Consider the following 26,763-nt stretch of genomic DNA (forward strand, 5'->3'; position numbering starts at 1 on the left):
AAAGCAAAACCAAAAACTTGTGTTGAAATAGACAGTTGCAATGGAGCCCATATAAGGACTAGAAATGCCATCTGCAGAGTAAATCCTATTCATTGAATGGAATCAGAGTTTTCCTTTCATTCTGAACTTACACGGGCATTATGGATTTTGGCCCCAACTCTCACATTGGTCTCTTTAGGTTGAATCAGATGTAAGGAACTCCAGTAACATGATCCTAATGAGCCACCATTTCAGAATGGGAACAGGCGCCGGAATAAACTCTACTTTGCTAAATTGAAATTCCTAACCACTCAGCCTCCAGCATGTCTGATGACACAGCCCCGCACTGAACTACTCTGAGAAGGATTTAAAATTTCCACACTTGCAATTTAGAGAAGGGACCAAAAGGAACCATGTTCATTCCAATGAATCAGTCCCTGCTACCCCTGTCTCATCTATGTCGAAGAAAAATTTGATGGTACCACAGGAAGTGCATACCAGCCTCTCTTGGTGTTAGAAAGGCGTTTCTTCTGGCCTGACCCCTCGCTATGGAGCCATGGCGTCATGTCAGAACTGTGTTCCACCACATGGCATTTGCCCTAGTTTACCTGACTGCGACATGCTTCTAGTCTCTGCACCTAAATCACATATTCCTAATTAAAGCCAGTCCTGGGGAGAGCTAAGAGGGCAGTGAGGCCATGGCTGGCCTTTTGCTTCCCCCACTCTACACGCTTGCCCTCTTCCTCATTGGTGGTGATCTGTGGATACTTCCTTTCTGGACTATGAGACCCATGTGCTCTTTCCACTCTCCTTTCACATCTAGACCCATGGGGGAACAAGTCAAGTGCTTCTGCCCAAGAGCCAAGGACTGATAGTCACAGCTGGTTGCTTTCCTTGTCTGAATCTTTGGTTCATAGTGTAGTCACCTTAAGGTAAATGTGTAAATTAAGCAATTTAATTTATTCAAAGAAGGAAAGAAGGGAGGGAGGAAGAAGGAAGGAAAAAGAAAAATAAACCCCATAGAACACCAATTAAAATGCCTTTGGGGACAAGATAGATGGCTGTATTAGAGGAATATTACAACTCAGGCATGACCCTGGGAACTTGGGAACTGCTATGATCTTCAATACCCTTTGTCACATAGGAATGTCCAGCCAGTGTTACTAATCTCCCAGCTTTTCCAAGTTGATACTAAAGTATGTTAAAATCAAAGACACAGTATGGACTTTACCAGACATGATTATACATTACAAGCTAAGTACAACAGTATACCCAAGAGGCTGAGGCAGGATGCTCACTAAAAGCGCGAGTTCAAGGCTAGGCTAGGCAATACATCAACACTCTACATTCAAAAATAAATTACTTTCATGATTTCCTTGTTTTTTATTGCTGAGTAATATTCCATGTGTAGATGTACCACAATTTCTATATCCATTCTTCAGTTGAGGGGCATCTGGGCTGTTTCCAGCTTCTGGCTATTACAAATAAAGCTGCTACAAACATGGTTGAGCAAATGTCTTTATTGTGTACTTGAGCCTCTTTTGGATATATGCCTAGGAGTGGTATAGCTGGATCTTGAGGAAGCGCTATTCCTAGTTGTCTGAGAAAGTGCCAAATTGATTTCCAGAGTGGTTGCACAAGTTTACATTCCCACCAGCAGTGGAGGAGGGTTCTCCTTTCTCCACAACCTCTCCAGTATGTGTTGTCTCTTGAGTTTTTGATCTTAGCCATTCTGATGGGTGTAAGGTGAAATCTTAGGGTCGTTTTAATTTGCATTTCCCTGATGGCTAATGATGTTGAGCATTTCTTTCAGTGTTTCTCTGCCATTCGATATTCCTCTGCAGAGAATTCTCTGATTAGCTCTGTACCCCATTTTTTAATTGGATTACTTGATTTTTTGCTGTTTAACTTCTTTAGTTCTTTATATATACTGGATATTAGCCCTCTGTCAGATATAGGGTTGGTGAAGACTCTTTCCCAATCTGTAGGCTGTCGTTTTGTTCTGAGGACAGTGTCCTTTGCTTTACAGAAGCTTGGACATCAGAAGAAGGAAAAAAGAGTGAACAAGTCAGGAGCCTGACACAGAAGACCTCTGAAAGGCTCTGCCCTGCAGACTATCAATGCAGATGCTCAGACTTATGGGCAACCTTTGGGCAGAGTGCCGGGAATCTTAGGAAAGAAGTGTGAAACAGTAAGATCTGAAGAGGACAGGAACTCCACAAGGAGAGCAACAGAACCAAAAAATCTAAGCACAGGAGTCTTTTCTGACACTGATATTCCAACCAAGGACTATGCATGGAGAAAACCTAAGACCCCTGCACAGATGTAGCCCATGGCAGTTCAGTATCCAAGTGGGTTCCATTGTAATAGGAACAGGGACTGTCTCTGACATGAACTGATTGGCCTGTTCTTTAATTACCTCCCCCTGAGGGGGAAGCAGCATTACCAGGCCACAGAAGAAGACAACTCAGCCACTCCTGATGAGACCTAATTGACTAGGATCAGAAGGAAGGAAAAGAAGTCCTCCCCTATCAGTGGACTTGGGGAGGGGCATGCATGCAGAGGGTGGAGGAAGGGAGGGATTGGGGTGGGAGGAGGGAGGGAACCACAGGGGGGATACAAAGTGAATAAAGTGTAATTAATAAAGAAAAAAAGAAAAAAAATACAAAACAACAACAACAACAAAAATAAATAAATTAAAATAGGGTCCAGCTAGGTGACCCAGAAAGTAAAAGTCCTTGCCATACAAGCCTAAGGACCTAAGTTTGAACTCAGAATACATGCAGGAAGGAAAGAACCAGCTCTCAAAAGTTGTCCTCTGAACTCCACATCTGACTCATGGCACATGCGCATTTCGGCAACCCCTACACACACGCATGCACACACTGAATATAAAACCAAATAAATAAATATAAAAAGAAAAATCTAAAACTTGATTATATATCAAACCACCTGGCCATGGACTTATGGACTTGTTATTCAGCCAACTTTATAGAACACCAGGATAGTCTAAAAAGAACAAATAAAGGGCATTTTATGTGCTTTGAAGGTCACTTTTTAAACTTAACTGCTATATTCTCCTTAATTTTAGATTTAACCCTGTAAGATTTGTTAATTACATGGCCATTAAGATGTTTACATTTTATATGCATGCATGTTGACATCTTTTTTTTTAAAGAAAATTATTTATTTGCTTATTTAATGTATGTAAGTGCTCTATCTGCATGTACACCTGATTGCCAAAAGAGGGCGTCAGATCACATTATAGACGGTTGGGAGCCAACCGTGTGGTTGCTGGGAATTGAACTCAGGTCCTCCAGAAGGGCAGTCAGTGCTCTTAATCTCTAAGTCATGTCTCCAGCCCCATCTTTACTTCTAAGTAAGCGATGGCTGGTCATGGCATACTTCTATTGACAATAATTCAGAATTGGAAGAAAGACAGAGATGACACTGTTTCTACCAGTGAGGAGGCCAGTACAATAGCCCCCCTCTTCCAGGCTATAGGAGGGATATGTCTGCTTTACCCGTGGACTCAACTCAAACCCTCCTTTTCTTGTGTTGTTTGATGGGGGAGGGAGGTCATGGTAAAAACTGAGACCCACATGCCTCTGACTGCAAGCATCCCCAGAGGATCTAACAGGCTAAAGTAATCTTTAAGATGGGAAATCTACTAACCCACCAGGAAAAAATGTACCCACTGGTGCCATCACGGCATGACTGTTGTAGGAATAGCAAGCTGCACTCTGCTTAGATTTTCAGCCCACTCTGCAGGAGGGAACTCACACCTGGCAATGTACACATACATGCTCAAAAACCGATGACCGAGGAGGTCTACAGCTCAAGGGCAGATTTCACTATGGTTGCTTTGGCTAAACTGACGTGCCTCCAAACGGAGCCTGTCAACAGTCACTTCTGGATGGGAGGAGGGGTTCATGGACACCTACCACCTTCTACTGAGCTACTGGCCCCTGAGGGGTTCTAAGGGAGGAACAGCCATTATTCTTAATTGTGTGCCTGCTGATGAACCCACAAGGCTCCAATGGATAACACTAAACCTCATCACAGTTGGCTTTTGTCAAAATGAACAGGTCACAGGGCCGAAAGAAATGAATGTGGCAGTGGGACTTGAGGGAAAGGGAGGGGCAGGTCAGGCGGGATAACAGTGGTCAGAATGATCTATAGGCGTGTCCCAAACTGCCAAAGAACACATTTAATAGAAGTTACATGGAAATGGGTGAGAGAAAGAGTGTTTGAACCAACTGCATTTCCCAAATATTTTGCAATGAACTCTACAGGAGAAGCATTCCATCTTTCACATGAGGGGCATGTAGCTACAGATAGCAGCATCCAAGTCCCAATTTCTGGAAGCTAGTCTTCTCCTGGGACAGTTCCATCTCTGGTGGCATCCCTCTTTTATGCCCCTCACACGAGCATACCAGATATACTCAGTTGCTATTCTCAAGCATAAGTATCTACAGAACCTCTGTGCTCACTCAACTGTTCCTTAGGATCTTTGCCACTCCGGTCACCCAGATGGTCAGGGAGACACATCTCAGGGTCAGGGTTCCTCTGGGACCTGGTAGAGGAGTTTCCTTTACTGAGTTCTTGGAATGCTATCTGAGGTCTCTCAAGGATTTTGTAGACCCCTTTAATCTTGGAAACAGAGTAAGTTTAGAAGTTCAGATAGTCTTAATGCTACAGCTAAAGATAACAAAAATATGTCTGTGCAGTGTGTGTGGCCCAGATGGATGCCTTAGGTTTGCTATTGGATTATCCGTAAAAACTCTGGCAGTTACCATGTCAGACTTGGGGCTGGTAGGAGAGGGGCCAGGTGCAGAGGCAAGTCTGTCATCTGGCCATATCAGTGTGGTATGGTTGTTCACTTAGATCAAAACATGTTTTTTCTATTATTTTTTATTATTATCATTTATTACAATTTATTCAATTTGCATCCCCACCGTGGCCCCAAATTGACATATTTAAATATATTCTATATTTTAAATTTATTCTAAGAAGATTTGAACAGTAATCTAGTCAAAATCGCCTCTCGGTTCCAGCCTTTTACATTAGCAATGATCTGGGCCTGCAAAGATGCTGCATACATTATTAGTCCTGTGAACATTCCACCTATCCCGAAAAGATGACAATTTTAGAAGGTGAGGCAAGTTTCCACTGTTTCTATTAGCCTAGTCTCCCTGGGACTAGAGTCAAGCCTGCTTTAGCAGAAAGAGCAGCAGGCAAGATTTCCATTAGAATTACACTGAATCTATCTTGAATTCATAGTGGAATTCTTTAAGATTAAATTCATAATTTCTATTTATAGCAATCTAAGTACCAGGGAAATACTGACAACCAGGAAAACAACGGAAACCCACTGCATTATTTCTTAAATTTTTGTCCCCACTCCTAGCAGAGCCCAACATCCCCAACTATCAAATCCAAAAGTAGGTTCCAGTGGGCGTGTGGGAAACTAGGAATTTCTGCTGGTGCAGTGTATGGACAAAAGGCTTCTCCCGCATTTTCTGGTAGGTGCCTCTGAAACAAGTAAGACTCCATAGCAACGGAGAACAGGGTCCCTATGGAAACAGGAAAAAATCCACTGCCTGTGGCAGGAGGGGCACAATGGGTAGTTAACACTGAGGGACACACCATCTCATTGTTGTCTCTGGCCAGCCTAGAGTGACTGTCTCACTATTATCTCTGCTCAAAGGGGTGTGCTCAAGAATTTAAACGGCGGCAGATTTTTTTTTTTTTTAATGCTTGACAAGATTGAAACTGTGAATTAAACAAGTCCATATGTGAGGCTCAGACAAACTCAGAGTAGGAAGCTCTGGCTGCCTGGAACTTCCAAGACGGGCCTTCTGCCCCTTAAACAGCACTCTGCCAAATATTGAGTCTTTATAGCACAGAACAACAGGTCTTAGCAGCAACTCAGGGTTCAAAAATTTTCAGATAAATAAATAAATAAATAAATAAATAAACAAACAAACCTTCAAGTTACAGAAAACTTGGATAAAAGGTGAAATGTGTCATTCACTGTCACCAAGTGGGTGGGAGGTGAGGTAGCTCTCTGCCAGCTCTTTCCCCAAGCCTTATGCAGTTGGTAAACATACTCAAGCTTGCTTCCTCTCTCCCAGGACAATTCCCCTTAGGTTAACAATCTGACAGAAAGCAGCTGTTGGGTACACTGCTTTCATCCACTTGACAAAAAGTATAGACAACGTTATCCTAAATTAGTTTGACAATCCTTCCGGACTTCACAGAGGCAGCTAGCTTGTCCTGGAGACAAGAGCTAGTGTAGCAGGTGACGTGATTGTCAGTTAAGGGGCAGGGATGTGTTGAGCCTGGAGCAGGTGATCTAAGGAATCATGATTAACTGGCACACAGGCCACCCACCGTAACCCTGGGTCATCCCTGGACAACCGGTGCTTTCACTCATCCCAGACTCGGACGCAGACTGCTTCTAAATTCCAGACAGCTGCTTCCAGGAGATTCACCTATTCTCCCAAAGAGGGACATTTTTGTTAACCCCATTCTAATATAACTTAATATCCCAAGAGAAAGGAAGAGGCTGGGGTCGGGGAAGAGAATTATGTGTCACATGACAAATGGCCTCCTGTGGCTCTCCAAAGTACAATATGTCTGTCTCTTAGAATGAAACAAATCCTGACTGCATAAGCTGCAGGCATCTGTAGCTCTTGTCCCCAGTGTTTCCATTTAAAGCCCTTTGCCTATTCCATGCTATTTCATATAAAACTTGATTTTATTTTTCCATTAAAAAGTATGAGCTCTTTTTTTCCTTAGCAGTTTCTAAACATAAATTTTTTTTAATTTAAGTTTTATCAAGAAAACTGGTTCATAATAAATATATACATCTAGAAAGTACTAAACACTTTAAAACATGTATTTTTATTCCTCTGGCTTTTCTTTTAAAGCATGATTTTTAAACTGGAGCAGAGCTCATCCTTAGAGTCATTTTCTCATACAAACACCAACAACAGTTCTAGCTGCCCGTTTGCCTACAGCCGGTTCAGTTTTACATGAAGTTGGCCAAGTTAAAATCAGCTGTGAATATTTATTCACTGCTCTGGTAATCAATTGTCACACTCCTCTCCGCTAAGGACAGGAAATCATATAGAGATCAGTGTGTGGGAGTTCAGGCTTTTTATTTACGGTTCCCAGGTTCTCTTAACGAGTGCCAAAGACAAGAGGGCACATCCATGGGAACTGGTCCTCCAGAGCTGGCCCACAAGCTAACAGGGAGAAGCCAGGTCTCAGATCTCTTCCTTCTGAGTTCCTTGCAAGCCTGAGAGCCTCCCATTAGAGCTTTAAGTCAAGGTAACATTGCGCTTCTCTTTAAGGAGGGTGGGATAAAGTCTTTACGTTTCCTCCAGAAAACAAACAAACAAACAAAAAAAAAACAGTCCTCAGAAGGGTCCCTGCCTTTGCAGCAGCTCCCAGCAGGGGAATGCAAAGCATCTGGAGCACAGAGAATGGGAAGTGAACTGGGAAGGGAGCCCTGACCATTTTCTTTGTCTGTTCATAATTCTGCTGCAGGCTGCTGGGCTTACAATGATCTGCATTCTGTCATCAGCCAAAATGAAGCCAAGGAGAACATCCGAGCAGTGTATGTCTGAATTTACCAGTTCCCTCCCACTGAGTGGTAGCTGTCAACAGCCCGCTCCTGAGCTTCTCCAAGTTCTATGTAACCAAACCGATAGGCAATCTCCAGTTTACTAAAGGTCAGACTTCAAAGAAAGTATTTGAGATGAGTTGTGTGTAGAAACAAGCATATTTTTTTCCTAGAACTATAATGTAGATAATGGTTAGGTCCTTAGTAGAGCTTCAAAGGCTTCTTTACTCCAAAATGTTCTGGAAAGAGCTACAGTACTCTGGGGGGGGGGGGGGGTCACAACACTGGGATCCTATGCAGGAGTTATCATTTGTATTTCTGTTAGGCCAAGATCTCCTCTCCCCTCTCCTCAGTGTTCAAGGTAGAGAGCATGGGGAGGAAACAGGAGACTGCTTTGAGTACCCATCACCAGAGGAGCATCAAACAGTCAAGGCATTGGGACAGGGGACCCTATGGAAGGTTGGGGTACACAGACAATTTATGCCTATTAAACTGATGAGATTAAAGGACTTTGAGGCCCAATGCTTCTGCTGGCTTCAGATCTGGACACCTGTTAGTCAATTCTTAGTCTCAAGCTGTCATTTTCACCAGCCCCCAAAACACCCAAGTCCTTATTCCTTTTGCCCCATCCCTGGTTGTACTAATTTCTCTTTCTGTGGTTCCCGGAAAGACAAAGTCTCTCCTTATCTCTCATGTTGCTCTAGTCCTCTAAGTCAGAAAACAAGTAGACAATAAAAAATAACTTTCAAAGAGATCAGCATCACTGGTAATTTGGAAATGCAAAATAAAGCAAGGTCCTATTCTTTTTTCACCCAACATAATAAAAACAATACTGTCGGTGATATGGGAAGATGGGTACCAATATGTATTACTGTGGGGAGGAGGTATGTAAACCATTGTAACTCATCCAGACATTAATTTGGCAGTTTATATCAAAGCACATTAGTATTTAATGTAAGGGTAAGATTATTCTTGTCTTTGCCTTTCAACACCACAGATATCCTTACAGCTTGATAAACCCACATTACTAAGGCCTTGCCAGGAGTATGTAACAGGAAATAGAATATGATCACTTCCAGCATGACCTTAGGATGCAGCTGTATTGCTCTATGACTGTATTCTCATGCCTCTTCCATCAGCTCTTTGGAAACTAGATTGATATGTGGGGCTCAATTGTGGTACATGAAAATAAAGATCATCCCCCTGGAGATGGTAGATGGAAAAGGTAGAAAAAAAAATTTTTCCCTATTGGTTTGGCCACCATTGGGCACCTCATAGCTAAATCAAATCCTGAATAATGCAATATGCATACCTTTTACTGTGCTCTGATTTTTGTTGAAGGGTCGTCTAATTCGTGTTACTGGCCCTCAAGATCTGGTTACAGCTATTCTTGTTTTAAAAAAAAAATCTGCCTAAGACATACCTGATTGGTTGATTAACCAGCCTGTATCTGGGCAGAGTAGAATGGGGTGGGCGTGGCTAAGGTTACCGGGCTTCCGGGACAGGAGATTCATGGGAGACAGACAGACAAGAAGAGAGGAGGATGGAGGACATCATGATGGATAGGACTTCAATAATGGTGTGGAAAGGCTCAAATGAAGAATACAAGCAAGTACCATGAGAATATGTATAGAAGGTAGACCAGATGAGGAGGATTAAGGTTGATGGTATTGGATGGGGGCTGCGAGATGGATGGTGAGGATATTAAGACAGTGTAATGAAATATCTGCTCAGCTCAAGGTAAATAAAGCAATTATAAAATCTAACGTGTCTATGCCTTATTATTTATGATAATGGGTTAAATAATAATCTTAGGGCTAATAATAAACATTATATAGCCCAAAACTCATTTGTTAAAATTTACTACAACAGGATATTTTCATTGTGTATTCCCCAAAGAGGCTTCATGTTGGAAGCTTGATCTTCAAAATGTCAGTTTTGGATGATGATGGAGCTCTTTAAGGTATAGGGCTTAATAGGAGGTCCTTATAATGGCCAGAGTGTACCTCAAGAAGGATTTTTTTTTTTTTTTATGGAACCCTGGTTAGTTCCCCCGGGTGTTTTTGGTTTTGGTTTTTAAATAAAACTTGGTGGTTTTAAAAGCTCAGCATCTCTGACCATCTGTCTGTTCCATATGAGTTCTCCCCACATCATGTGACACAGAGCCAAGAGACTCCTTACCAAGATAGAAATAATGGCATACTCTTGTTTCTGCAGAACTGTGAGCTAAATAAACCTCTTTTCTTTATAAAGCAGCCTGACTTGGGTATTTCATTATAATTACACAAAATAGACTCCTATACCCCGCATTCCACAGCCTCTCCAAGGGTCCACCCACTCACTCCTGTCTCAAGCAGAGAAGGTCTCCTCGCTTGCGCCAAACACAAGAAGAACATGGTGTTCTCTCCAGGGATTCCCCCCCTTAGGTGGCAGAATAAAATGTGTATTTCAGCATCCTCTGCTGCCTCCACAGGCAGTAAACACAGAAGGAGAGCCACATCTCAAGAGACCTTTCATGAGAATGACCACAAAGGCTGAACTGCAGACTCCCCACCCCCATGAGTATGAAATTAAGAAGTTTCGAGATCTTTCTCAACTCCAATGCTTATCCTCCGAACTTCCAGAGTATTGAAACAGGAGGAGCAGCAGCTAAGGCTGCCTCCCTAGCTCTCTCTAAAAGGTCCACTTTACCCCCAAACCCCAGGTACGTCACAAGCAGCTGCCTGGCTGATAAGGACAGAATCACCCCATCTGTTACACACTTGAACAACATTTACAAAGTTCTTTGTTTTCAGAAACCTTTTCAAAGTCCAACCTCGGGGAAAAAAAAAAAAATGTCTGCCCATTTTAGCCACTTTAAGTAGAAAAGAACATGAATGGAATCTAGTTTGTGAACTGAATTGAGTGGCTTTGTTTTCAAAGCAAAACTGCCTATCAGCATCATTAGTATCTCTGAGGTCCTGTAATCATAAGGCCGCTAAGCCACTCTTGAGTGTGACAGGTAACTCTCCTCCATGCAGCAGCTGTCCTGCCACTTTCTTTTGCTTGGATGAAGTGTCTCATTCCATATCCAGAATATATACAGCACCATTCCTCCCCTCCTATCACCACCAGATTGGTTTCTGAATCTGAAAAGCTGCACACGATCACATCTGTCTCATGGTGAGGGGTGGGGAAATTAGTACAATGATGCCTTGGATGCCCGGCACAGAATAAATGCTTGGTTGAGGTAACTGCTAATCTGTGGTTGTTCTGAGGACATTAAAAGCTACTTAGGGCAAACTCCTGGAGGGAAAGGAAAAGAAGCACAGCTCTCTCAGATAAGTATGCAATCAGAAAGCCCAGCCTTGGGTCTTACACCACAGACAATGAGTGTGTGTTAACTTCAGTCCTCTTTGTACTAACCTTCCTTACTGAACCTGTTTCCTCCCCGCCCCGCCCCCATGAAGAAGAGGGAGAAATGATTTGGGGAAAACAAGCAGACAAACAAAAAACAATGAATTCCTTTACATGGAAAAGTAGGATACAAAATGTCCTTTTAGGACTGTGGGTGTAGCCAGTTGACAGAGTGCTAGTCTAGCATCCTTCAAGCCCTGGTTTTGACATCCAACACTATAAACCACACACTGGCCTATACTCCCAGGAGGTAGAGTCAGAGGATTGGAAGTTCAAAGTCATCCTAGACCTCATGGCAAGATCAAGGCTCGCCTGGGATACCCGAGACCGTTTCTTCTGGAAGAGATTTTTCAGTTACCTGAAAGAAACTTGATTGCAAATGCGAAATAAAACATTCTATTCTGCCTTCCAGATAGAATCATTGATAGTCAACGATTAAACTAAACCGGACCAAAACTAATTTCTGTTTCTTTCTATAACTGGTAACAGTTAAAAATGACGACCATGCTACTTGCTTGGCAGTAATACCTGTTGGTAAAAGATCATGAAAGCAGAGATGAAAACTTATGTTCTGTCATCTCCCTACTGCCTCCATGGTGGTACCTAGCTAACCTAGCAGTATAGCGTATGGATCCTACTGAAAGCACCCTCTATCACAATCAAGAGAGAAGTAAGCTCTTTTAAGTGGGGATTCAGCAATGAAAGAAGGCATCACAGCTAATAAATGCAAACTACCCTAAAAACAAAACAAACAAAAAAATCCCAATAACTCCCAGGCGAGTGAGAACAGACATTAACATATTATCTTTAAAAAAAATCCAAAAAACCCGTTTTCTGCCTATAGGGACAGCAGGTGAGCTAAGAAAACCTAGAAAAAAAGTTTTCGAAGCAATTGCTAAAGGCGTCATTCACACAACCTGGGAAACACATTATACAAGTCTAGTGGAAGAAAAATGTTGATACTTTGCCAACATACTTCCAGACAAGATGAACTAGTAGATTTGCAGCTGTGGCCATGAAACACTTGAGTTGCACTCTCTAACTGGCCTTGTTTGGAACCATACTTTCCACACTAGCCTATGGGATCTCATTTCCAGCATGCAGGCTTTGGGTAATGGGGGGGAGGGGTTGAGAGGAAGGGAGTTATAGCCAGCAACAAGGCCTGAGTAGCCCCAAGCTCTGTGCAGAGTGATAGCATGGTGGCTTTCTTCATGAGTCCTATGATCTGGGGACTCTCTCACTGAGGGTTGACAATATTGTTTGTGAGGCTGAACCCTAGCTAAGGGCTTCATAATCGGGGATGTCACTCACAACCCTGGAAGATGGCCAGCCCAGCCAGTGAGGCCCCCACCCCAGCACTGTATTCCCAGTCTTTCTTTCTTCTGACAGCTTCTCATCAGCTGAGGCCTCGGGGATCAGTTCCTGATTATTCTGTTTGATTACAAACACGTAATTTTTCTTACCCACCATCCTCATTAATCAAAGACATGCAAATTAAGAACAAGACTTGTCGCAGGGTATAAGCTAGCAGACATTCTCACTTTCTGATTGTGCGCCTGTAAACTGGAAACCAACCAACCCTCCCCAAGGTGCACACCTCTGGCCCAGCAATTCACCTTCTAGGAATTTAGCCTTAACTGATTGTTAAGGCTGATGATTGTTTGAGGGAAGTGAACAATTACTTAATCACAAGGACAGCCTGTGGAGCAGTTCATAACAGAGACTACTCAGAGACCCTGCACATGTTCATACTACTTTAATTTCGGAATATCTACAGTACAGTGATGCCCTGCTGCTCTCAGAGGATGTTTACTGGCTGCAAGAGCCATTCTGAAGGATGTGTTTTTGTTTCATTTTGTTAATTCCGCATTGGTCTTTCTGTTTGCTTGTTTTCTGCGAGCGTTTGTTAGCAGATAAAGTGGTAGTTCTGAATCAAAGTTGAGAAGCTCCAGATGTCTGCAGTGAGGTTGGCAGGCACGGATTTGATGCCCCACCCCCACCCTCCGAGCCAACAAGGAACCTCACAGAGGTACAAGTGATGGGCCTGAGGCCACCCAGTTGAGCAGTTGAGTGGCTGATGTCAGCTCAGACCCATCAGGCATCCCCATTGCCTCCAGATTACAGCAGAAGCCCATCTCTGCCCTCCCCAACATCAGCGCCTTGCCTCAGAAGTGGGGGTTGCCATTGCGTGTTGAGTCACAATACTCGAATTAAAATGGTTTTTGTGATCTCCCTTTTAAGTGACTTTTGCAAAACAATAAGAAACCTCTACCACAACAGCATCCCATGAGATCTAGAGTCTTCTGAAGTTTGTTATAAACTCCAGGCTTCTCTGAAGATGCCTCAGAATCAGCTGGGGAACATGCTGCCGGGAAGGGAAACGTTCATAAAAATACTCTTGCACTTTGTGCCTGGACCCATTGCTCCATCTTTCTGTGACCAAATAATAAATAAATAAATAAATAAATAAGATTTTTAAAAGTGCACTGGCCCCTCAGAAGCTAGCTGAAACCTGGAAGTTCTCTTCCGTGACCTCAGCCCAGTGACTCCTAACCAGTTTCCAGCTGAAAATGACCGTTGACATGGCCACATCTGGCCTTGCATCATCTTCTATACAGCTGTTCTCTCTCCAAGCAATGTTCCTCTGGAGAGTTTTGATACAACTTGGGGACAAAGTTAATGCTTTCTACAGGGCACAAGCCAAGAGCCCAACGGTCAGGGCGCAAAGGGGAACATTCCAACTGCCCCATCTCCAAGGCCCCCGACACAGCTGCCTCTCCCAGAAGCAGACCAGCACTGGACATGCAAAAATGGCACAAAAGGTGCAAAAGGTGCACGCCTTACTTACGGACACACATGTCCCGGCTCTCATAAAATCCAGGGCAGCACTGGGATTTGCGCCTATACATGGTTTTCTCCCCGTGGCGGTAGGCTGTCCGGTAGCTGACTCTGCATGCAGAAAAGGGATGGCGCCATTAGCTCCGACTGACAAGGAACAATTTCTATTTTAATAAAAGTAGCTATTAGCTGTCATAAAGAAAAGTGTGTCAAAACAATCACAGATTACAGGTTTGGCCAGGATTTTTAAAGCTCATTATTAAAATGCTCATTCTAGTCAAATCTGAACTTTATTTCAAGGGATCAGAAGTGCTGTGATTTCCATACCTCAACTACCTTGAAATAATGTGAAAAGTGTTGACTAATTTCATATTTTATACCCATCGAGGCATCATCCATTCATGTTCTTCAAAGGAAGAACTCATAGGCTTTCTTTTAACATTCAGCATAGTGTCACCCTACTATAAATGAAAAGACTAATTCTATCCTCCACTGTAACTGAAGCACCATTCATTCACTGATTCAAAACATACATGTGTTTCTTAAGCACTTAGCATATTGTAGGCACTATTTTAGGAACTGATGGGTGGCAGCAAGCAAAACAGTACAAATATTTTCTTTTTTTAATTTTTAATTTTAATTTTAATTTTTTTAATTACAGTTTATTCACTTTGTATCCTTCCTGTAGCTCCTTCCCTACTCCCCTTCCAATCCCACCCTTCCTTCTTCTTCCTCACCTGTACCCCTCCCCCAGTACACTGATAAGGGAGATCCTTCTTCCTTTCCCTCTGATCTTAGCCTATCAGGTCTTCCTCTGTGGCCTGGTAAGGCTGCTCCCCCCTCAGAGGAGGTGATCAAAGAGCAGGCCAATCAAATACTTTCTTTCTGAGGAACTTCTACTTCTAGTAAGAGAAGATAGAGCTGGTAATTTTGTTTTTATTTATACATATTATACTTATATACAATAACATATATTTATTTAATTTATATTGATTTAATTATATGTAATTATAATAATATATTATAATATATAATAACCTATATATAATAAATTTATATTTATAATTAAAGAAACATTAAAAACATAACTAGATCATAAAATGGCAGGTATCACACTTAATCCATAATTCGTGATACTATAAGTATTTAGCTAAGAGAATTAAGTTATCAGAGTTCCCTTCATTACAAGCACTAATATTTTTGGTGCTGTGTTCTTATGGATCGTATATAACATATCATATCTATAGGCTGAATTTCAACATAAACTGGGTCAGATGTCAAACTAGAAACAGGCACTGGGGCGTACATTTCTAGGTTATCCCGTGTTGGCCGTAGGGAAAAATGTCTCCAATTTCTGCTGGCCAACTACCCCTGCGCAGAGGGCGGACCTGCCCTAGACTGTGTCACTCAGTCAGGAAAACAGATGTTCCCTCTTTCAGCAGATATTATTTGCAAACGGCTTCTTGTTTGGGGTGGGGCTTTTGCACCCATTTCCCCTCCTCTTTGCTGGGATTTTTGTCTGGCTTCAGCCTCTGCAGGCCTTGGGCATCTTCATTGGACCCCATGTTTTTTAGTGGATTCTTTTTTCTTTTCTTTTTTTTTTTTTTTTTGTTTGTTTGTTGGTTTGTTTTTTATTTTTTATTTTTATTTTTTTTAAGAAAGAAAAATAACATGAAGTTGGACTTGGGGGATCTGAGAGGAATTGGGAGATGGGAAAATGCGGTAATAATGTGCTATACAAAATTCTCAAAGAATTTAAAAAAAAAAAAGTGTCTGTCCCAGTCACTTTCTATACAGGAGCGGATACGGTTTTTCTAAGCACAGGAAGGACAGAAGGACAGTGTGTGGGCCACGTGTAGTTCGACTGTTAGTCACGAAGACCATGGACCATGTCAGCTTTCCGTTGTCCCCTGGGCTTGGGGGTCAAAGCCTGCGCAAGTGCTCACGGGTGCACGGATGCACCTTCTCGGGGAGCTGTTGTCTCTGATCGTCTACGACCTGGTTTCGAGCCGGCCAAACTCCTGAACACGCCCCAGCCTCGATTACCTGTGCCGTGTGCACTTAAACCAGTTCAGGATGTCCGTGCAGCTCGTGTAGTAAATCTGATCGAAGGGGTGTGGGTACGACTCCTGCACCGTCACAGAGTAGCTGAAAAGAGAAGGGGGAGCCAGGGATCAGCACTCCTCTACTTTACCTTTATGCTAGTGATGTGATCCCCACATAAACACCAAAAACGAACAAAGAATGGAGGATAAACTATCTTCATCTGCAACCGCATACCGATTCCCCACTCCCCTCGCCCCACACTTTTGGCAGTGCAAGGGATTGAACTTAGGCCTTGAATCTACATGCCCAGATCCCATGGTGGGTTTTAATAGAGAATATTCATGTTTTCATAGGTTTTTAATTGAATTAGCACAACCCAAAGTCAAATATTAGCGACAAAGTAAAAGACAACAGTCTGCAATACACATTTCAGTGGAAATCTTTTCCGTGTTCACACTACAAATATTCCCAAACTTCAAACCGTATCACTGTGTCTTTTCTGTAGGCAATTAACAGCTCTCATCCCAGGCTTCCAAGCACAACAAAGACCTTTCAAAACAAGTCCTCACCGTAGGTCAGCAGATGAGGTTAATAAGCAAAGACACAATCCCAGTATTCACGACGAACTACATTTCACTGGTTATTTTGAAAAAAAAATCAGACAATTGGAACACTTGGCGTTCATACGATGGCCCAGCTTCCCAGGCAGCAGAAATGTATAAACCACACAAAAATGAAGGCTACGGTGAGTTCTTTAAGCTCAGTTATAAACCTATAAATATATAACTAGGCTGAGATAATCAGCTTGACACAATCATGCCAGCAGCTTGCTGCCTTCTAAACATTCTTTTCTCCATTCCACACCACTAACGCCTCCTTGGTAGAGTAGAAACATGGGATCCTGCAGCCTGGGAAAGTAAAAAAGTAAATAAATAAATTATAAAGAACACTCTATGCTCGGTTCTGTACTCCTTAATTTGAAATCCTTTTTGCATGCTCCAGCATATAATTTCCACCTACAAGAAAATCAAGAGGATTTTCTTTCTCCAAAAATGTGTTCCTTTTGCTTTAAGTCTCCATTAAAATCTACACAAAACCAAAATGGGCCAACATCACTGACTCATTTGCAGGGAAATCAATAGTGTAGGTTCATTAACAAGAATTATCAACCCGAGAATAGACAAGAGGAAGAAGTTCTAACTTCTAACTTGAAATTCTGCCACGAAGAATTCGGCTAGGGCAGAGGGAGTCTCAGCTGAAAAGCTGTGCCATGGGGACCTCACAAACAGTAAGTCTGAAACTGGTCTTGGTGATTATTTTCTACCTATGTGTCAATGGAAGATACATGGAATAATCATACTGTTTGAATTTTCTTATATATTTCATTCTTTGGCATGCTGCAATACGTTACCTAGGGATATTTAAGGATCCTCAGGAAAATACTAGGCCCTCTGAGAAGATCCTGCAGAAGGCAAGCTTGTAATTCCGAGAAGGCATGTGACCTTCCTCAGGTAATCCCACTGCTCTGGGTCTTGATCATCACATTTTAAACAGATAAACAAGGCCGACATGAAATGCCTTCCCAGAATCTCAAATGAACACAGAGGTAACCATTCTGTATCATCAGAGAGGCCCTGCTGCCCCCCAAAGGCAGAGGTGCAGGTGCAAGCCCCTGTTGGCATGAGGTGATTTATTTTGTGCAAAGCGAGAGAGAGGTCTCTGCTGCAACATCAGTGCTCTTGGAACGACATGACATGTTAAGCTACTAGCATTTTCTTCCGCAGAGTCTTGAGGTTCACACAGGTGCAAATACTGAGTCTCCCTTGCCAGTCTCTCTGTCCTCCTAGGAAGATGCTTGCAAACAATTGAATCTTGAGGCTGCGTTATTACAGTTCTATTCTGTCCCTCTGGGCACAGACCTATGCCTCATCACCTACGGGAAAAATGGGGCCGCTTCCCATGTGTGCTTCGGAAATGAAAAGAAAAACAAATCCTTGCTCTATCAGGCTCTAGGGTATGGATCTTGTTGAAGTAAGTTAGTTTGTTGGAATCAGGCGTGACACAGGGTTCCCAGGCAATTGCAAAAGACAGGCTACACAACTCAGTTCAGTACACACTAGAGAGCAAAGGTGATCATTTGTGCACATGTGTGTACATGTGTTTGTGTTCCAGTACATGTGTGTGTACAGGTGTGTGTGGAAGCATGAGTTAACCTAAGGTCTTGCTTCTCAGGATCCAACCACCTTGTCTTTTAAGACAGGGTCTCTCCTTGGCTCAGAGATCTCTAAATAGGCTAGGTCTGCTAGCCACTGAGCCCTGTCTCTGCCTCCCCAGTGCTGGGCTTACAAGTGTAATCAAGCACCCCGGGAGGGAAGCTGTCTGTCTGGGCTGGCTGACTAAAACCTTTTTATTGGAAAGAGGTTGGAAGGTTGCAGTTCCAGAACCTACTTACGGTTTCTCTTGGGCTATCACCAGCTGCATAAAAAGCTCTTTCTTGCCCACCTCTGTCAGACCTAAGATCCTGATAAACACCTGAAGAGCTTTGGAATTTAGTAGCTTAACAAAAGTCCACTCTCCCCCAGGGGGAGAGCTAAGAGTACTTTTGGTGGCACCTGAAGTCTGTAGTTGAGTTTCCTCCACCCGGCTATAACCCGCCTCTTTGATATTTCTACCATATTCATTCTTAAATGCACTGATCTGTGACTTACTTTATTCTGTTACAATAAAAAACAAACAAACAAACAAAAACTTCCTGAAAAAAACTGTTTCCGCCTTGAAACAATGAAGCTCGGGCACCTAAATCTGTGATCCTGGCCGGTGGTCATTCAGATTTGGCTCCAGGATAAACTCTTGTTTCCTTTGAGGTGACAGCCGTGTTTGTGTGTCTACAGGAGCATGGCTGCCATGCTGAGCTTTTATGTGGATACTAGGATCAGACTCAGGTCTGGCTCATGCTCGTACAGTGAGCCCTTTACTGACTGGACTCTCTCTACCCCTTTCTCTTTCAGTTTTAAAAGAATCCTAAAGCACACAATGAAATCCGAAAGAGAAAACTTTTAAAATGAGAATGAGAGAGCTCTGTAACAATTGCAGTCCCAATAGGTAGCATGTTGATGTCCCTTGTGGTCTTTGGGGTTTAGTTTGAGGGTTTTGAATTTTCTTACTTTATAGTCACATAATGTACTCTGTTTGGAAACCTGAGAGCACATTGTAAGCTTTGTTCCCATGGTCACAAATAGTCTTTGTCAGTGGCTACACCTGGCTCACTTAATATCTGTCACTGGGACAATTGGGCTATCACTTCTCCATGTACCTGCTGGCTGGAGGCTGTATGTTGACGTCAGGAAGGAGCATGTCTGCAAAATGGGCTACCTCTCCCAACACCCCTCTTCATCACTGTGCCTTGGTAAGTGTCTGACTGCTGTTTGAACCATGTTAGCTCCTCAGCTCGCAGTCCAGGCCAGGAGCTGACCAGGAGCTGCTCCTGAGAGGCCTAAAATGTAAAGAAGGCTGTCTTCGTTGTCTAGCTACAGTGTACATCCATCTCATCTACCTCCCGCCGCGAGTAACGTGAGGTACCAATGCTGATAATCCAGTCAGGACTCGGCACTAAAAACTTCCATCAGGCCTTGACAAGTCTGTCCCCGCTCAAATCCCCTCTCAGAGGACACTCCAGAACCCTTCAAGCCTCAAACCCGAAAGCCCCTCTGCTAAAGGAATTTGATCCCTCTGCTATCTGTGGCTTGTTTGTTTAATCTCCTCAAGCACACAGAAACATATCATCATGATTTTAACCTATTAAGCATTACAGGGGAGAAACCCCAGCAGGAATTAACTTAAGGTCACAGAACAGGAGGGGGCGAGCCATCATCACTTGGACACATTCCAAAGTGGTTAATTACATTTTATCTGCCTGAATTATCTTGCTGCTTTAATCAGATATGGTAATAATCATCATTTCTTCTCTCAGCTCACTTCAGGACTGCTGATTCAATTACTGCCACTTCTCTATTACTAATTGGGGGTTTGGGAAGGGAGCCACTTCTTCTCTTTCATGCCATCTTGATAAGAATCTAGATGAAAAAGCTGGAACTCAGGAAGCACAGAAATGGGAGGGAGCCGAGCGTTTCAGAGTTAATCGCTTTCCAAAGGGATGCAGTGTAGGAGTCCTTCGCTCACAGGCCTCCCCTTGTGCATTTTTCTGAATTTAATTTTCTCTCCTTCCATCTTATGAACAGTGCTCCTAGAATCGCAGTTGCAGCAGTAAAACAAGGAGTGGAGGTATCTGAAAGTAACTGCGCAGAGGTCAACGGGGACACAGCTGACAGGGCCCGGCAAAGGTGAAGGTGTACACATATACCAGGGGATCTTGCTAAGATGCTGATTTTGACTCTGTAGGACTGGCGGAGCTAAGAACACACCTTCCACAAGACCACACTGGGAAGCTAGGCGGTTTCTTGGCACTAAACCCCATGGTACTCGTGGTTTTCATGGTGATGTATGAGTCTACCATGAGCCCCACTCAAACCCTGCTACCAAGAACAAGTCCTTAGAACTGGTCTCATTTCATTCTAGTGCCATTTTTGACTGGCACTGTCTAATCTTTTACATGTATGTATGTATTAAGAGAAAGAGAGCAAGAGAGAGAGAGTGAGAGAAAGAGAGAGATCATATGGAAGGGGATTGAACCCAGGTCTTCAGGTTTGGCAGCAAGTGCCTTAACCCACTAAGCCATCTCAAAGGTCCTTTGTTTGATCATTTTAATTGACCTTACTACACCTTTTTTATTTTTATCAAAACACTTTTTAAAATACCTTTTCTAGAAATCACCTGCTTAAAGGAAAATATTTATCAACAAGGAGGATGCAGCTTTCCCACCCTTCTTTCCTATAGCATATAGAAAAGCTGTGTCCCCGGTTCCTTCCTTTGTCTCTCCTGCTTAATAAGGATTATTTCAGGGTTGACTCCAGATTCTATGAGGTGTACAGATTATTGTGGCCTGTCTCTCTCATTGTGCATGCCCATATCCATATTTGGCCATCTTATTTGTTATCAGAAGGTGGGTCTACTTTCCAATAAACATCTACTGAATACGTGCCCACAGCAAGGTCCCAGAGAGTAGGAATTATCCCTGGTGAACAAGACAAGGCAGCGGTGTGTTGACAGCTTTTCTCAAATGTGAGTAAGGAATCAAATCAAATCTGCCCTTCCAAATGAGTGATGCCTGGAATATCGCCTGTTCCTTTTGGTAATCCACTCAGCAACTTCATCTCCTCGTGCTGAACATCCTAATGCTCAATTCTCAGCCACTGCCAGGCATGTGTTTCTGCCTGATTTCCTAAGCCCAACACTGCCAAGCCACACTAAACCATGTGCTGTTCATTCTCCTCCCTTCTGTGGTTTTATCACATGGGCAATTGATGCACATTGCAAGCTCCAAGTTCTGACGGACTGGCTTCACATCACAGCCAATACATCTTCAAGACCCATTGATTTCTCTCTTCCCACATCTCACAAGTTTAACTGTTCTTTCCTTCTGCCTAAAGCCACCGGTCACTAAGAAGTTTACCTGCCAGTTGGTCCCTTCTGGTTCCTAAACTTGATACAATATGCATTCACACACGTACATTCCTGCATTCCAGATTCATTCCTCCTATTTTAACAAATATTTATTGCAGACTTCCATATTGAAATGTCTCAGGGAAGGTGTTATGAAGATGATAAGATAACTAGTAGGTGCCCTTTCTATATGACGCTGTTATTACCTTAAATTTATGAATTTATGAACCTTGTTTTACCTATTTTCTCTACGGCATAAAGTTTCTTGACATGTAACTTCATTAACTGATAGAGCAATCATGTTTTTGTTATCCGACAGAGACGGCAGCAAGCTCTGGTTCCAAAAGGTAATGCTAGCGGGAAGACATCTGGATGTGAGGACTGGGCACTAGTGGATGTGCAGTCTACTTGTTAATCAGAGTGCTGGAGGTAACACAGATAACAGCACCAAGAGCTGGTGGGATTGTGCTACAGCCAGTACAAATGCACATCATCTGCTTGGGTAAACCTTTGCATGAACTTGTTATTTGGGGATAAAGACGCCTCCTGAGGCCCAAGGGCAGCTCCTCGGAGCAATGCAGTCTGCACCTGCTGATACTGTGCCAGCACAGGACAGGCTTGGGCTGTTTTTCTGCTTCAGAGGGAACTAGAGGCTCCCTAAGGACGGCCTATCGTTTTGTGTGTCTTGCATATTTCCTACTGTGAATTGCCCACATCTGGATACGCCATCATCTGCCTTCACGTAGTCAACCTGACACTGCCTTCTCCGATGCCCCACTGACTGTTCTGAGTGCCATTCTCGGTGAGCTGCAAGACACTGGCTTCAAGCTATCTTCCATCTGTAGACATTCTCCCCAGGTCTCTACTAACACACACATGCACGCACACATATGAATGTCTTCCAGACAACCTCAGGGGACACTAACTCCATGCAGATTTCCCTCTTCATCCAAAAATCAGGCCTCATTTTTTTTTGTTGTTGTTAATGCTTTTAGGATTCAACCCAAGGCAAGCTCTCTGTGAGTTGCAGCCCTGCCCCACATTAACCTCACACCTGTTTTGAGACACGATCTCGTTAACTTACCCAGTCTGACCTTAAACTGATTCTTTACTGATGGAAGCCCTTGCTTGAACTCATGACCTTCCTTCCTCGCTCATGAGCAACTGGGATTGCAGAACTGTGGCACACCAGGTCTGGCTCAGATCACCCTTCCCAAGCTGCTCATGGCACAGTTTTTCTAATCCTACGTAGTCCAATGTTTTAATCCCATATAGTTCAATGTTTCAGTATAGCACATTGCCCTGCGCTCCTTCCCACCACTCACCCAACATTCGCAAGCCCCGGTCCAGCTCCTCAAATTGCTGCATCCTTACAGACTTCCACCCAAATTCCAGTTGAGTCATGATTGTCTCCCTCCATCTTACAACTGTACCCATGTTAGAGCCGATTGTTCCCCCCCAAACAAAATACTCATTCCGAGGCCTATAACATGACTCAATTTATTAAAATGTTTTTTTATTTTTCACAGGAAAGTTATTTCAAAACGCTTCCTCAAATTCTGATCCTAGGCATCAGGCCTGGGCTGCAAATGGAAAAGACTGCTCTTGCTGTTACCTTTCCCAGTGGCTGCATACATTGGGGTCTTCCAGGTTCAGAGAGGATGCTGTCATCACCCAGTGGCACAACAATGAGCAGATGAGGCCCAGGCATGAGCTTGAAGAAACAGCCATCTTCTTTGAAGAGCAATCTGCAGGAAGGAAAACAATAGAGTAGCATTAATAATCACCAAACAGAATTGTTTCTAGGAGGGCTGGAGACTCGGTGCCAGTTACCAACTAGGGCTGAAACACTCACCCTCATGCCACCTATTGAAATAGCTGGGACACCAGGTTTCTCGTGCCAGGAGCGAGAGAGAGAGAGAGAGAGAGAGAGAGAGAGAGAGAGGTGTTTCTCATGTCATGCAGGGTGCCAGCCATTTTATAAATTACTGCAATGGGTAGATTGTCCTTTGCTGCCACCGTGACAAAAGTTCTTCTGATCCACGTCAGCTGAAGCTAAAGAAATCAACCAGGGTCACATAGATTCTCCTTTGAGGCATATTTCCTTCTGGAAGAAGAGGGACCAAAAGAGGAATCTGGCCTCATTTGTCCCCAAGAATGCATGATGAAACAGAAACATAGAGAATAGAATATAGAGAAAGGCACCTCAGGCTCAGGCTGGGATTCATAAAGTGATTATTTCGTGTGCTCAGAGTGCCACCCAATCTTAGGCATGACAGTAAAGCAGATAACCAAAAATGCACAACCAGTACCCCTTCCCACCCATTGAGAAGCTTAGTGACATGACACACATTTCTTCATATAGTGCTTCAGTTTCACCATCTTTCTAATAAAAGCCAACCAATTACCTTACAGTAGTTTTTAAAAAAGTGCAGACAACTGAGAAAAGTGTAAAGCTGTTTAGACATCAGTGTTGAAGAAATTGAAGCTCAAGGCTATGATAGCAACGCAATGACATCAGTGTTGAAGAAATTGAAGCTCAAGGCTATGATAGCAACGCAATAGGAAGCCTGGAAAACAGCGAAGCTGGCAGGAGTCAGAAAGACAAGATAGAAGTTCCAAGAAAGGGGTGCAGAGGCGAGGGAGGGCAGGGTGCATTTAGGGAGCTCAATGAATTCATGTGGGAGAAAGACAACAGCTGAAGAGTCTGAGAACATATCACGGTGGTTTTGCAAGCTACTATAAAGTATGAGATTTTGATGAAGCACAACCAAAAGAATGTCAGGACAAATGGCTAACTGGTTCCTAGTAGCATACCAAAACACAAGCTGACTTCAAGGCTCTCCCAGCATCACAAATACCTGTTACCGAGTCCATGCTGGCATCCTGGCTCTTCTCACCCCACTCCCACCGGAACTTCTCCAGCTCATGGGCTTCTCTTCCCCCACTTCTCATTCCCATATAACCTGCCATTTTGGCCAAGCGTTCTCTGGGAGCACTCTTGTGAGTTTCTCTCTTGGCTCAGTCTCCTTTGTCTGCACACACTGTCCTCTCTCTCCCCCACCTCTCTCTTCGCATGGTGCGGTCCAAGCTATTGACCATGTTTAGTCTACTACTTTCTCTCCCTGCTCTGAACTCTTCCAGATGCCTCTGGCTGTGCTCTCCCTCATATCCACAATGAAGACATTCACCTCAACCCTCTCTTGGAGCGGTCATGCCCTCACTTTATTTATACACTACTAAAGTGGGCAGAGAGAGTGACATCGCACGTCTATCAGGCAGAGGGCAGATAGACAACCACAAGTGAACTAGAAGGCAACATTGGTTGCCAGGGACCTGAGTAACTCTAGAAGTGTTTTAGCAGGTGGTGTTAGGATTTAGTGGCAGAAGTGTCTTGGCAGGTTGGGGCCTAAGTGTGCTGCTGAGAGATCACACCATGTAAGAAATTTCATGTCAGAGCTTTCTTGGAGCTTGGGGGAGGGAGGGAGGGAGGCAAGACCATCTCAGAGCAGGGACATGAAAGAGAGAGAGGATGAGAGAAAGGGGGCCATGATGTCAGTAGGAACCCTTTAAAGGGTGCTCATGTCACACAGGAAATTACACAACCCGTGGAGACAATGGGAATGCATTTCACCTGGCGGTGGAGGGTGATGACATCTCTGGTATTTGCTAGCGCTGAGTCCCTTAAGGGCAGGCTAGTGGAGCACCTGCTTTCTAACAGATAAAATCTACATGGCCTGGTCACTGAATATAAGAAAAATCAAGGAAAAAGACTTGGGATTTGCCCTCAGGGGAACTAGTCACCTATCACAGAGCTCAGCTTAGATATTTTAAGATAGGGGCTCCTACTAGGAATGTAAGCAAAGCCATTACTGAACACTTATCAACACCCTACTATGTGCAGAGACTATTCCAGGAGTGAGTGTTTCAGAGTTGTAATGATATGCCACATGCAGCCCTTCCCTTGCTGGAACTCAACACAAAAGGCTTCATGATCACACCGTGCCATCAACACATCATAGAAATGGACAGGGAGCTAGAAAGAGCTGTAAATAGCTATTTCACAGATTTTACAAGGAAAATAAGCATTGCCTTGCCTGTGGAAAACTAGCAACAATGGGCCAAATTGTCTGACTAAAGCAGTTGTTTTCTGGGTGAGAACTTGTATCTAGAAAAGTTATGCTAACTTTTCATACCACAAAAATCTCGTGGTTTGAAGAGACCATGTAATTCTGTTGCTGTTGTTTGTCTTCAGCTAGTTTGTTTTATCTTCCTGGGGCTTGTAGCTGGGGGGTCTCACACATGCTGGTAAGTGTTCCACCCCTGAGATATAAGAAACCCATGAAGGCCTTGAACTTGCAACCTTCCTGCCTTCGCCTCCCAAGTAATTGAAATTATAGACTTGAGTTCTCAGGACTGATAATGGTATTTTAAAACAAACAAATAATTATCAACAATATTAACCAACAGAAAAGCAACCTAAAGACTAAGATATGATGGAACCTTGAGATTCAGTGGGACAGATCAAAAGAGCAGATATTAAATTCTTCAAGATAAAGACTGGTTACAAGGACAAATGTTTTAAATACCTTGTAATGAGTTATCTATCTCTGACATCACAAAAGAGAAATCCGGGGGTGGGGAGTATTTAAGGACAAAGAAAAACATCATGAATTTTCAGGATAATTAAAATACAGTGTAAGTCATTAAGAGAGGCTGTGAAATCTTTTAAAAGGGTTGTCATTAAATAATTCCAATATTTAAAGCACAATTAGGTAGCTAAACTATGACTCATGAGTGAGTGCAAATTAATGATACTTTTCAGCCTTATGTTATAAAGCTGTGGGCTCTGCAGCTGACTATCAGAAGGTCTAAGAAACTCTGCTATTGAAGAACAGGACTATAAAACAGCTCTTGATGACCTGCAGTGACCATTTGTCTTGACTACAGTCTGCTACACACAGCACTGAGGTCTGAATGCCAACGACTTCGTCTTCACAGCAACTTGCCCAGGAAGCAAGGGCTCTGACTGTCCCCATTTTACAGCTGAAGACACATGTGGCTACAGAGAGAACCTCTCTTCTCCCATAGCTTCACTTTGTCGGGGCTAAGTGTTTCCCTTCAATGAAGTGTGAAATATGCAAACTTGTTTTCATTTTTTCCCTCAAAGACAAAATGAAGCCTGGTTAACGGTAATCTGCCAACGACTCATAAACAATTACCCCAAATTGGCAAGTTTATCTCCTGAGCCACCATTTCAAATCAAACCACCCATTTACCAATTAGCAATGTTTAGTCTGTAAAGTTAGAAA

General features: G+C 43.2%; 1 protein-coding gene across 3 annotated transcripts in view; it reads right to left on the minus strand.

The window, feature by feature from the left end:
- Positions 1-26,763, minus strand: part of Megf10 (multiple EGF like domains 10) — a 155,040-nt gene that overhangs the window by 84,857 nt on the left and 43,420 nt on the right. For all 3 annotated transcript variants that reach the window (XM_021651567.2, XM_060377242.1, XM_060377243.1), the window contains exons 2-4: positions 23,067-23,199; positions 15,893-15,994; positions 13,857-13,957 (exon numbers count right to left, since the gene is read on the minus strand). In XM_021651567.2, the coding sequence (XP_021507242.1) occupies positions 13,857-13,957; positions 15,893-15,994; positions 23,067-23,182 (319 nt within the window). In that variant the 5' untranslated portion in view covers positions 23,183-23,199. The remainder of the gene's footprint in view (positions 1-13,856; positions 13,958-15,892; positions 15,995-23,066; positions 23,200-26,763) is intronic.

Source organism: Meriones unguiculatus, chromosome 2 (genome assembly GCF_030254825.1).
Source record: "Meriones unguiculatus strain TT.TT164.6M chromosome 2, Bangor_MerUng_6.1, whole genome shotgun sequence".
In the NCBI taxonomy this organism is placed as follows: domain Eukaryota; kingdom Metazoa; phylum Chordata; class Mammalia; order Rodentia; family Muridae; genus Meriones; species Meriones unguiculatus.